At 42.4% G+C, this 12,813-nt stretch overlaps 1 protein-coding gene across 3 annotated transcripts in view; it reads left to right on the forward strand.

Annotated features, from left to right (window-relative positions):
* Nucleotides 1-12,813, forward strand: part of LOC145343740 (doublecortin domain-containing protein 1-like) — a 469,487-nt gene that overhangs the window by 214,628 nt on the left and 242,046 nt on the right. For all 3 annotated transcript variants that reach the window (XM_080190005.1, XM_080190008.1, XM_080190007.1), the window contains 4 exons: nucleotides 1,136-1,282; nucleotides 4,029-4,150; nucleotides 6,484-6,544; nucleotides 10,995-11,132. In XM_080190005.1, the coding sequence (XP_080046131.1) occupies nucleotides 1,136-1,282; nucleotides 4,029-4,150; nucleotides 6,484-6,544; nucleotides 10,995-11,132 (468 nt within the window). The remainder of the gene's footprint in view (nucleotides 1-1,135; nucleotides 1,283-4,028; nucleotides 4,151-6,483; nucleotides 6,545-10,994; nucleotides 11,133-12,813) is intronic.

The raw sequence follows: 12,813 nt of genomic DNA on the forward strand, positions 1-12,813 counted from the left end.
CATCCTCTCGGCCCAGCAAATAAATTTAATACTATTCTAGATTTGAGTGGAATGAGAGGAAGGTTGCCCGGAACTCATTCAGCCTTTCATCAACCTTTTGGTTAGCGTGCTAAACTACTTCCCACTCTTGGACGCATTGCCTTGCTGTCACTAATCCTACCTTCCATCTGGAAGAAGGTACATCAGATGCCATCCTTCACCCAGGTCTCTATCAATGCTTGTCTACTTTATCATCGAGGAAATACTCAAGAACAGTTGAGAGTGATAGGCCCATTAATCTTATTCTCCGATGCGAAAGGGTCTCTCCTATATACATCACTGTTCCATAATGGTAGAGTTTGGATCTTGAACTCATTATTAGTTGAAAAATAGGCATTGCATTTTGTTTCGTAGCACTGTTACATTTCACACCTCGCCCGATATCTGTTGGGAATGGCAGAGGAGGAGGGCGTTCAAGTGAAATGTAGCCACAGAAGCCAGTGTAGTTTAAACCACTCCTTCTCAACTGAATGACAGCCAAGAGACAGGAGTAGCAACAAACTTTCCACAACACAAGAGATTTTCAGAGATAATTGGTAATCAAATTAAGGTTATTTTGGCAAGTACTGTATTGCAAATATAAAACAGGCATGAGAATGTGTGCCTTTGAAGGGTTAATGGTTGGCTATATTAGAGGATATGCCCTTTTAAGTATCACTGATAACAACAAACCGCCTGCTGATACAATTATGCAGTGCATTACCCCATGTCAACTAGATTTGACTCCCCTGTTTATCCCGTTTAACAAATGTTTCAATATGTTTAGTTTCTCTCTCCAAAAATAAGCTTATAATTAGCCTGTACTGCCGTTTAGTTCCAAGTTGCTGGCTGCAGCAGTTAGTCTGATTGTAAAGCTGCGACGTTTTGTGCTTTGACCTGCTGTTTGGCGTCTTCTGTGCTATAAACAACACTGCTTTGTGGCGTGTCTGTCGTCACTGCGGCTGAGAAGTGCCATTTTAAATGAAAGTTTGGAAAGAATGAAAATCAGGAGCCAAAGATTCAGCTTGTGGAGGAGGTGAGAGCCAGTAAAAATGAAGATGAATACACGAAAAACAAAAAAATGCCAACCCTATGTTTTGTTGTGCTTTGCAAATAGAAAGATCCCCAGCTGGTGGTATACCCTTCGATTACTATTGAAAACAGGAGTGAGAAATCTGCTTCCATTAAAAAGGAGCAAAGGAGAAACAGGACATCAGAAGGAGTGTCAAAGTGGTCCTTCTCTTATATATGGGTTTTTGCAAAGGTACTGAACTAGACAAATGCTAATAATGTGTCATATTGATCAGATCCAGATTTTGAAAGACTGTAATTTCTCTCAGTTTTGCCAAAAGTATTCTGGAAGGGGAAAATACATCTCTTGTGAATCAGCTTAACATTGCCATTTCATAGAAGCACAGAATCATACAGTGCAGAAGAGGCCCCTCAGCCGACCCCCTCAGGGTCTGCACCGACACGTGAGAAACATCTGAACTTCCACCTAATCCCACTTGCCAGTACTTGGCCCATAGCCTTGAATGTTATGACATGCGAAGTGCTCACCCAAATACTTTTTAAAGGGTGTGAGGCAATCCACCTCCACCACCTCCCAGGCAGTGCATTCCAGACTGTTACCTTCTAGGTAAAGACTCTTCCTCACATCACCCCTGAATTTCCTGCCCCTCACCTTGAATCTATGTCTCCTCAACTATGTCCCTTCAACGAAGGGGAACAGCTGCTCCCTATGTACTCTGTCCATGCCCTGCAAAATCTTGTAAACATCAATCAGGTCACCCCTCAGTCTTCTCTGCTCCAATGAAAACAACCCAAGCCTATTACTTAATGCTTACCATCCCAGGCAGCATCCTGGTGAATCTCCTCTGCACCCTTTCCAGTGCAAACACATCCTTCCTGGAATGCGGCAGCCAGAACAGCAGACAGTACTCTAGCTGTGGCCTCACCAAACTTCTTCACAACTCCAACATGACTTCCCTGCTTTTGTGATCTAAACTTCAGTTGATAAAGGCAAGTGCCCCATTTATCCAGGAACAAATAAACGTCACCTGGGTTGTTAATGTATCTTCTCTCAATAGTTTGAACAGACTCCAAGAACCAACAAAATATTCCTTCCTCAAAATATTCCCAAACGGATTTTTGTTTCTCTTATCCAAACCCATCCTAATCTTGTGCTCCTCTATCAAACTTACCTTGCTGGAGACAAACTCCAGCTTCTCCCACCTAACTTTATTGCTAAATTCTCTCATCCCTGGAGCCATTCTGGTAAACCTCCTCTGCATCCTCTCAAGGACCTTTGGATTCATGCTAAATTGTGGTGGAATATTCTACCAGTGACTTAGCCAGAGCTTTATAAAGATTCAGCTTAACTTTGTTGCTTTTGTACTTAATAGCTATATTTATGAAGCCCAAGATCCCATTTGCTTTTCCACCCACTCTCTTAGTGGGTCAAATTTTCATGCAGCTGTGGAGTACTTTTGGAGGGGTGAAAATGGTGGTGGAACTCTATTCCTGATCCCATTCCTGGACTGGGATTTTCCAGTCCAGTTGTGGGACCCACACAGGAGATTTGGTGGCCCAGCCAAAAGTCCATTGATTTTCATGGGACTGGATGGTTGCGGTGGGCTATAAACTCCTGCTCCTGGGCTTCCTGATTTTCAGTAGAGCCTATTAAGGATGCAGGTTTTTTCAAGTTGTGGGCCCAACCTTTCACTCCTGATCGGGCCAGCTCTGTTTTGGGGATAGACAAATCCTGGTCCTCTGCAACTTTCATCATTCGGGCCAACTGTTCAAAGAGTCATGATTCATCGCACCTCAAAAGTTTCATTTAACTAATCTGCATGAGAAAACCCTTAGGATTAGTTCAAAAGTTCAAATGGTCCTCCTGTATCCCCATGCCAATAGATGTCACCTCTAGGCCCATTCAATGTGAGACACAATGTAGAATCAATGAAACCCCTATAGTAATGATAGTATGTGTGAAAAAACCTTAAAATCAGTCATTCATTAATAACATTGCACTTCTTCAAAAACACAGCCTTTTTTACAGCAGACCAAATAAAGTGTCAATCATTCAGTCCCTTTAAAGTATCAATAGCAGAAATTGAAAGCATTTGAAACCTTTATCTTGCATAAATAAGTATTTTGTAAATGACAAAAGATCAGAGAGCTGGAATTGTTAATCAAGTAATGTTTTCCCTAGGGTTCAGCTGTTTCAACAGTCTAATGGATTTCTGCACTGTCTGCCAAGCCTCATTATACATTAATAAAAGCAAATTACCATGGATGCTGGAATTCTGGAACTAAAAGAGAGAATGCTGGAAAATCTCAGCGGTCTGGCATCAAAGCTTTCAAAGCTGTCAGATCTTTGACAAAGGGTCATCTGGACTCAAAACATCAGTGCTTTGCTCTCCTTACAGATGCTGCCAGACCTGTTGAGATTGTCCAGCATTTTCCCTTTCGACCTCATTATATATTCCTGATTTCGTAGGTGAAAACCCAGCCCAATGTGTCTTGCCACCTTTAAAGATCTATGTACATGACTGTCAAGATCCCTGTGTTCCTGCACACTCTTTAGAACTGTGCCATAAAGCCTGTATTGCCTCTCCCTATCCCTTCTGCCAAAATCTGTCACCTCAGACCTTGACACTAAATTCCATCTGCCACTCTCCGTCCATTCACCTTCCCTATCCAACTTCCATTGCAGTTGATTGGGATCATCTTCATTGCCAGCCGCACTTCCAAGTGTGGTATCATTGGTAAATTTTGAAATGTTATTCTGTATTTCAGTGTCTATGTCTTAGGGAGGCCTGTGGTGAACTCAAAAATGCCACCATGGTTGTGTGGAGGGGACTGATTACAAACAGGTTTAAGATGAGCACAGTGTTTCACTGTCTGAGAATAGTAATATCCTAACCCATTCAGGCATTATAACCTCACCATGTCTCCTGCTTCTTCTCTCTTACTCGCCTCTTTCTCTTTATGGAATTGATGCAAAGGCTGGAATGATCATCTGTCGTGCTGTCCCACAACTTTGCCTAGCTGTTAGTGATCAGCAAATCCAGTTGAAGAGCCAGGGTAACCTTAATTTGGAAGGATATGAGTTAGTCGTGGAGAAAAGGTATAGTATATGTTCACTAGTGAAAGTATTCAGTCTGTTTGTGTTATGTCATGTACGCAGTTTAAATGTATATGTCCATATCAGTAATTTTTATTTGAAGAATGGAATTCACCAGCATTTTATAAACATATAAAACAGGAGCATAAGTAGGCTAGTCAGCCTTGTAAGCCTGTTCCACCATTCAATTAGATCCTGGCTAGTCTGTTTGTGTTTCAAATTCCATATTCTCATCAACTCCTGATAGTCTTTGGTCCCCTTACCTAACTTATTTACCTCCTGAAGTGACCCTGCCTGCATTGCCTAGAATTCCAAAGTTGCACAACCTTCTTGAGAAAAAAAATCCTGCATCTTAATCCTAAAAGGGCAATCCCTCATTTCAAAACAGTGCCCCCTCATTTTCGACTCATGCATGAGAGGAAATGTGCTTTCCATGTCTACTTTGTCAAGACTGTTCAGGGATTTGATGGCCTGGTGGTATTATCGCTAGAATATTAATCCAGAAACTCAAGTAAATGTTCTGGAGACCCAGGTTCAAATCTCATCACGGCAGCTAGTGGAAGTTTTAATTAAATAAAAAATATCTGGAAGTAAGAATCTACTGATAACCATGAAACCATTGTCAATTGTTGAAAAAACCCATCTGGTTCACTAATGTGCTTTAGGGAAGGAAATCTGCCATCCTTATCTGGTCTGGCTCACATGTGACTCCAGAGCCACAGCAATGTGGTTGATTCTCAACTGCCCTCCAACAGCAACCAGGGAATGGACAATAAATGCTGGCCATGTCCCATGAATGAATAAAAAAAAATCAAGACACCTCTCACTCTTCTAAACTCCAGTGGAAATAAGACCAGTCTATCTAATCTTTCCTGATACGACAACCCACTCATTCCAGGTATCAATGGAGTAAACCTGCTCTGAACCACACCATTTTCTGACTTCAATGTAATAAAATGATTGCAAAAATTGTTGAATGAAGGATAACTATATTTAAATGTCTGGTACTCTTAAAATAATAATAAGTTGACCGGTAAAAAGTAATGTTGCTGATTATGGTAAACAAATACTTAATATGGTTGTGTGACTTTCTTTTATCTATTGTTTTAATAGAAATATCACCAGGTTAACACCAATATTAAAATAGTGAACAGAGGAATGTTATCCCCATCCCTGTGAATGGTCACCAGTCACTATTGCTAACTGTAGTATTCATTGATTTTTGGATCTGAAATAATATTGGATTGACAGCATTGGGTTAACATCCTGCACCAAATGCATGGGTCACTTGCATTAGAGCTGTAAGAATTTGTTTTAACCCTTTTGCGTCTGACACCACCTGCTGGTTCCCTCATTTGTAAACATTTGGCAAACGTGAGTGCACGACGCACTCCATGGGGTTTGATGTCCAGAAATTCAGGAAGGTGACATGAAGAAAAGTCACCAGAGCAGTTTTTTTCATGATCGCACTTTGGGATGAGTATTAATATTTTTGAAGAATCTGGGGAAAAAATCAATTTTTTAGAAGTTGTTTTTGGGTTCTGTTCCTGTGTCTAACTGCAGAACATTCCCAGATTGGGGAAAAAAAGATTGGGTCAATTAATCTGATGTTAGTCCACAATCGGTATTGCCATTGGGAAGTTGGGTAGGTCGTTATGATGAGTCGGGTGAAGGTTTCCCTTCCACCTCACTTCATTTACTAGCGTGATTTCAATCCAGTCGGTTTAGGTTCATGGATCAGGAATGACCTTTGAACAAATGCTTGATATGCTCCCAACAAATATACGGGATAGTGTATCTGTTAAAATAGCAGCAAGAAAAGTTTATGGGGAGTAGTTTGAGAATTTGAAGGAAATCTTTGATTGATAGTTTTTTGCAAAAGTAGCAACTTTCATGATTGTGTCCAGCCCACAAGTGACTCGATTTATTGGGATAAAGATTTGCCAGACAATGGCATAACAAGCAGCAGTATCAGATGTGCTATCCAGATTCCCTGTTTGATATTCTGTTCTATCTATGTCAGTTCAGCTGAACACAGTAAGGAGTCTCACAACACAGGTTAAAGTCCAACAGGTTTATTTGGTAGCAAACGCCACTAGCTTTCGGAGCGCTGCTCCTTTGTCAGGTGAGTCAGTAGAACTGAACGACAGGCAGACTTTATGGGCAGCGCCTAATATGTTAATACCTGTGCTTTCTGCTGCTCAATCTAAATTTCTCCCACTTTAGCCAAGGTGTACTTATACTCCTGAACTTTAGCTGACCTTTACTTTGCTATTCCAGTATAACAACCTACTGCAGCTTTGTAAGATCCTTTTCTTTTGTTTTCCTCTCCACAGAATGAAGCAGAGTCCGCATCAGCAGTGGGGGTTCAGTACAGCTGGCCACATTTACTCTATGGTTTGTGTTGCCTCTTTTGCTTTGTAACAAATTGTTTAACTCTAGTTGAGCTCTTGTGTAACCGCTGTAGCAGTTGCTGTTTCTGCTACAGAGATCCCATCCAAGCTCATTCGCAGGTGGCAGATCTGTTTTGTTCATTAAAACGTGTCTTTAGTAAATACACTCATAATTTTGCCTTCAACAGCGAACCCAGTGGAACTCCTGCCATAGAACAAAACTTACATAATGAGCAAGATTTTCCAGCCGCACACACCCCAAAACCGGAAATTCCCACCCGAGCTTGAAGAGCCTTTAAATGGTCTGTTGAATTTTCCGTCCCACTCATTACGATTCCTGTGGCAGGCGAGATGGGAGAATTTCAGCCAATGTGTGTAATTTGAGAATGTATTTTGAACCTAATACGCAATCGTCGAGTATGAATTTGAACATTTCTCCACACTTTTAGAAGGGGCATATTTATCAGGCTGGTACCCTGCTTCCAGACCTCCAGCAATTTTTGTAACCAGGAAATATTGGAGATTAAGCTCATAGGCCAATTTTATGTTTGGCACAGTGGTTAGCGCTGCTGCCTCACAGTGCCAAGGACCCGGATTCAATTCCAGCCTTGGGTGACAGTCTGCGTGGAGTTTGCACATTGTCCCTGTGTATGTATGGCTTTCCTCTGGATGCTTCGGTTTCTTCCCACAGTCCAAAGATGTGCAGATTAGGTGGACTGATTGTGCTAAATTGTCCCAAGATGTGTATGTTGGGGGATTAATGGGGTAAATATGAAGGGTTATGGGGATAGGGTATGGGTGGGATGCCATGTTGGAGAGCCAGTGCATGTTCGATGGACCGAATGGCCTCCTGCACTGTAGGGATTCTATAATTCTATGATAAAGTCTCACCTTAATTCTGATTTGATTAGGAATTAAAGATATGGGCCTTTGTCTATGGCAGCATATTTTGCATAGAGTGTATAAAATCTGCAGAATACCTGATGATCTACAAAACTGGAGGATAAGGGGGAGAGAAACCAGATACATTCAAGCCAGCGCTCTATATAGATACAGGAAACTCTGATGAAATACACTGGATTCTAATTGGGAAGTTTCTGGAATTCTGTCAAAAATAGGAGCACTGTGTAAGAGGTATAGCTTTGCTCTATATCCCAGCACTTCTTGGAGAGAAAGACTTGCATTTATATTGTACTTTTTATGACAATGTGGCATCCAAAATCTTTGCAGCCAATGAAGTAGTGTTGAAGTGTAGTGACTGTGGCATTGTAGGAAACATGCCAACCAATTTGCCCACACAGCAAGTGCCCACAAACACTAATTTGCTTTCTGATGGCAGTCGATGGATAAATATTAGCCAGAACACGAGGGACTAACTCCCTTGATCTTTTTCAAAACAGTGCCAGGGGATCTTTTATGTCAACCTGAGCAGGCATCAAATCAGAAAGACAACACCTCCAACCATGCAGCACTCCCTCAAAGCCGCATTGAACCACCAGCCATGGTTTTTGTGCCCAAATCCCGGAATGGGACTTGAACCTTGAAACTTATGATTCAGGGATTGGAGTGCTAATAATAAGCCTGGGCTGACTCCAATTAAGTTAGAAGCCTAGAAATTATTCTTGGTTAATGTCTGGCGTTTAGTGTCATCAGTGTTAATATCTGTGCTGAAATAACAAATGGTGAAATGCTGTAGAAAATTAGTTGGGAATGTATTTGTCCACTAATATTGTGATCAGTAGTTTCTAGTGTTTATGTGTACATTGTTCATTTAACTCTTGAATATTGAAGTCATCGGCTAAATTTGAATATGCACATGCTATTTCTGGCTTTATCTGCAAATCAAAACTACTGTCAACTCTTGAATACTCTAAACTAGGATTAAATGGAAGAAAAGAACAGTTCACTGAATGCAGTAACTATCTAAGATTCTATGTTATCGTAGAATCATAGAATCCCTACAGTGCAGAAGGAAGCCATTTAACCCATCAAGTCTGCACCGACCACAATCCCACCCAGGCCCTTCTCCCATAACTCCACTTACTTACCCTGCTAGTCGCCCAACACTAAGGGATAAAGTAGCACAGCCAATCAACCTAACCCGCACATCTTTGAACTGTGGGAGGAAAGCAGAGAACCCAAAGGAAACCCACGCAGGCACAGGGAGGGTGTGCAAACTCTGCACAGTCACCCAAGGCTGGAATTGAACCCAGGTCCCTGGCATTTAAGGCAACAGTGCTAACCACTGTACCACCATGCCACCCAGCTTGAAGGCTTTGTCCCACTAGTAGCATTGTTGTCTCTGAATCAGATGGACTTATTAAACAAGTAGGCCAAAGTTTTCATCAGGAGGAGGAGGTGGGTTTGAAAGGTCAGGCGCAGCAATTTCTCGCTAGTGATTGGCATATTCCTGCCAGCTGGTGTTTTCCTGCCAGCTGGTCCCTTTCCAATGAGGCATCCTCTGGGGACTGGCTGGTGGTGGGGTAGGGCGGGGAATGACTGCCCGCCCGGTGGTGACGAGTCGGCAATTAAAGCCCCAATGGTGGGTACTCTATCCAGTGGTGGATGAATCCCCGAGGTGGCGGGAGGTCAGAGATGGAATGGAGGCCTCTTGATGGCAGGAAATGGAGAGCTGGCAGAGAGGTGGGTGGAGGACAGTGGGGTTGGAGGGGGAGTGGGGGGGGGTGGTTGGGGGGGTGTTGGGGGGCAGCCAGAGGAGCATCCTAAAACACCAATTATGTCTCAGTTGTAGCACTTCCAGCTCTTGGGTCAGAAGGTTGCGGTTTCATTTACCATCATATATCATATCGAGGCTTGATCATAAAAATGATGATTGATGTTCCAGTGCAATAACAAGTCTCACAACACCAGGTTAAAGTCCAACCAATTTATTTGATAGTAAACTCACAAGCTTTTGGGGTTTGCCCCTTTGTCAGGTGAACCTGGTGAGTGTGTCAGGTGAGTTTCAGGAGTGGGGCCTGGGTGGGTTGTGGTCAGTACAGATACAATGGGCCGAATGGCTTCCTTCTATACTGTAGGGGTTCTATGATTCCATATTTGGTATCATTTAAGTCTTCAGATTGTGCCTCCATCTTGAGGTGCCCTCGTGGTTTCCCACCTATAGGAGTAGCATCCACCTCACCCCATGGAGCTACTGATTAGTCACAACCTCAAGCACTCCCATTTGCCCCTCCTGATTGTGGGGCCTGCCCTTTAACCTTAATCTGATGGGATTCCTTTAATAGGCTTCCTCCTCGAAAATCCCCTCCCTAGGGTTTTGCCAGGCCATCTCCAAGTTCCCAACCCAAAATTCAGCCTGACATCAGAATCAGGAGCCTGTAATCAGCCTGTAATCTTAGCTGACACATCAATGCACTGAGGAAAGACCGTCCTGTTTTAGGTGACATATTTCAGATGAAAGCTCAAATCAACACCTAGTCTGCCTTGTAAGACAGATGTAAAACATCCCATGGCACTATTCGAAGAAGAGTAGGTATGTTCTGTGTCCTCGCCAATAATTATGTAGGCTAACATCACAAAAATAATGTATTTGACTATTTATTCCATTGCTGTTTTTGGGACTTTGTTATATACAAACTGGCCTCCATGTTTCCCTGTGTTATATGACTAACTCTGCTTTATTAGCTTTGGAATGTTTGGGAGCTCCTATGATTATGAAAGATGCTATATAAATGTAGTTCTTTCTGAACTTTTGTTTCTATAGTTAAAGTGCTGTCAAGGTTAGTATTATAACTCCAGGGGTCAGCTGCAAAGTAACAGTGTTTTTATTGCACAAAATAAAGTAAAACAAAAACCGCAACCCTGGACAATAAGGGATAATGGATCCACTCAGGGGCCTGCTTTATATGGGGTTGTATGAGAGCTCCAACTCGTTGGTTAGTTATCAATCCCTGGAGGATGTTCCCTATGGTGGGGGTGTCCAGAAACAGGGGTTACAGTCTGAGGATACAGGGTAGACCATTTAGGATGGAAATGAGGAGACATTTCTTCACACAAAGAGTGGTGAGCCAGTGGAGTTCATTACCACAGAAAGTAGTTGTTGCCAAAACATTGAATGTCTTCAAGAGGTGGCTAGATATAATACTTGGGGAGAATGGGATCAAAGATTATGGGGAGACAGCAGGGTTAGGCTATTGAGTTGAATGATCAGCCATGATCATGATGAATGGCAGAGCAGGCTCGAAGGGCTGAATGGGCCTCCTCCTGACCCTATCTTCTATATTTCTATGAGCTTCAAATTCAACGAGTTCTACAAGAAGGCCAATCAGTGATTCCTCATGCAAGTCCTGGGGGTTATCACAGTTAGATGAAGATTTTACTTCAAAATTATGTCCGGAGATTTTTTGTTTTGTTCTGTATTGTGCATTGTCAGAATTTCACCAATATGGCAACATCCAGGCTCTTCAACATCTTGTGTTTTTTTACCCCTGCAGGCTTACCCTGAAATGGTTCTCACCTACCTTGGGGACCTGAAGTTAAGTGGGGTGCTGATCCAGCCAGATCACCGAGTACATCTTGAGTCTTGTTCAGGAGAAGACCGCCAAGAGAAGAACAGAAGTTTGAAAGAAGAGGTAAGCAAATTGAAAAAGGGAGACTGACAGTGTTTACAATGTCATGGAGGCAGATCAAGTGCACCTTAAGAAGTGCCCGTAGATTCAACTTATTTTGCTTTAAGAATTATCTACTTGGCATTAGGCAACTAATTTCAAAAATTGGTGTGGAGAGAAATGGCATTTGATTCATGGAGCATTGGCACTAGTACTAGGAAAGAGAATGCTGGACCATTGGGGCTGCCCTGATCCAAATCGCACTGGAACCATTAAACCGGTGAATTGTACAACTAGGGCTATAAGGGGGCTTTAAACTAAATAATGGGGGAAGGGTTTGTATGAGAGAAGATTTGGAAGGTTAAAGAGAATGCAGAAGACAATAGTTAGTGGAGGGTAGTGATACAGGTAATGATAGCCAGAGTGTGACAGGGAGGGTCAGAGCCTGCAGGTGCACCAGCAAATAATATGAGGAACAAAGTGGTATGAAGATGGAATTTAAGGCTCTTTCTCTGAATGCACGCAGCATTCAACACAAGATGGATGACTAGATCATTAAAAACAATTCTACGAAGATGAATGGTGGACCAGTTCGCTGAATCTAATGGCCTGCATTCTAAGGCCTTAAAGGAAGTGGCTAAAGAGACTGTGGGTTTTGCGATGACAGAGGCAGCTTGACATTGGCTGTTGGCAGGATCTTCTTGTCCTGCCTTTGTCAACAAGGTTGCCTGTTAAAGGCACCTCTCACCACCAGGAAACCTGTGGCAGGGGTGCAGAAAATCCTGCAGGACTAGAAGATCTGGCCGACGTGAACGGTCAGAAAGTTCCGGCCAGTGGATGAATTGGTTAAAATCTTCCAAAATTTCCTAGAGTCTGGAAGTATCTCAGCGGGTCGGAAATCCATAAGACCATGAGACATAGGAGCAGAATTATGCCACTCGGCCCTTCGAGTCACTCTGCCATTAAATCATGGCAGTTTTTTTCTTATCCCCATTCTCCTGCCTTTTCCCTATAACCCCTGATCCCCTTATTAATCAAGAACCTATCTATCTCTGTCTTAAATACACTCAATGACGTGGCCTCCACAGCTTCTGTGGCAAAGAGTTCCACAGATTCACAACTTTCTGCCTGAAGAAATTCCTCTTCATCTCCGTTTTAAAGAATCGTCCAGAAATGTAACACCTCTGTTCAAGAAAGGAGGGTGACAGAGAAGGAACCTATAGGCCAGTTAGTCTGGAATAGGGGAAATGCTGGAACATGTTATTAAGGAAGTGATGGCAGGACATTCGGAAAATCTTAATACCACCAGATAGAGACTACACAGTTTTGTGAAAGGGAAGTCTATTCAAGTTCTTTGAGGATATAACAAGCTTGGGTAAAGGGAAACCAGTAGATATAATGCACTTGGATTTCCCAATGGCATTCAATAAAATGCTGTATAAAAGTTACTGCATAAGAAATGAGCTCATTTCATTGGGGGTGGCATATTAACATGGTTAGGACATTGGCCAACTAAGAGGAAACAGTCAGGATAAATGAGTCATTTTCAAGTTGGCAAACTTTAAATAGCAGAGTACCACCAGGATCAGTACTGGAGCCTCAACAATGTATATTAATGACTGATTGTATTATAGTAAATTTGCTGATGATACAAGGATAAGTAGGAAAGCAAGGTTTTGGCAATGGGAGTATAGTGTGGGAAAAT

Source organism: Carcharhinus amblyrhynchos, chromosome 6 (genome assembly GCF_965287045.1).
Source record: "Carcharhinus amblyrhynchos chromosome 6, sCarAmb.v2.hapA, whole genome shotgun sequence".
Classification (NCBI taxonomy): domain Eukaryota; kingdom Metazoa; phylum Chordata; class Chondrichthyes; order Carcharhiniformes; family Carcharhinidae; genus Carcharhinus; species Carcharhinus amblyrhynchos.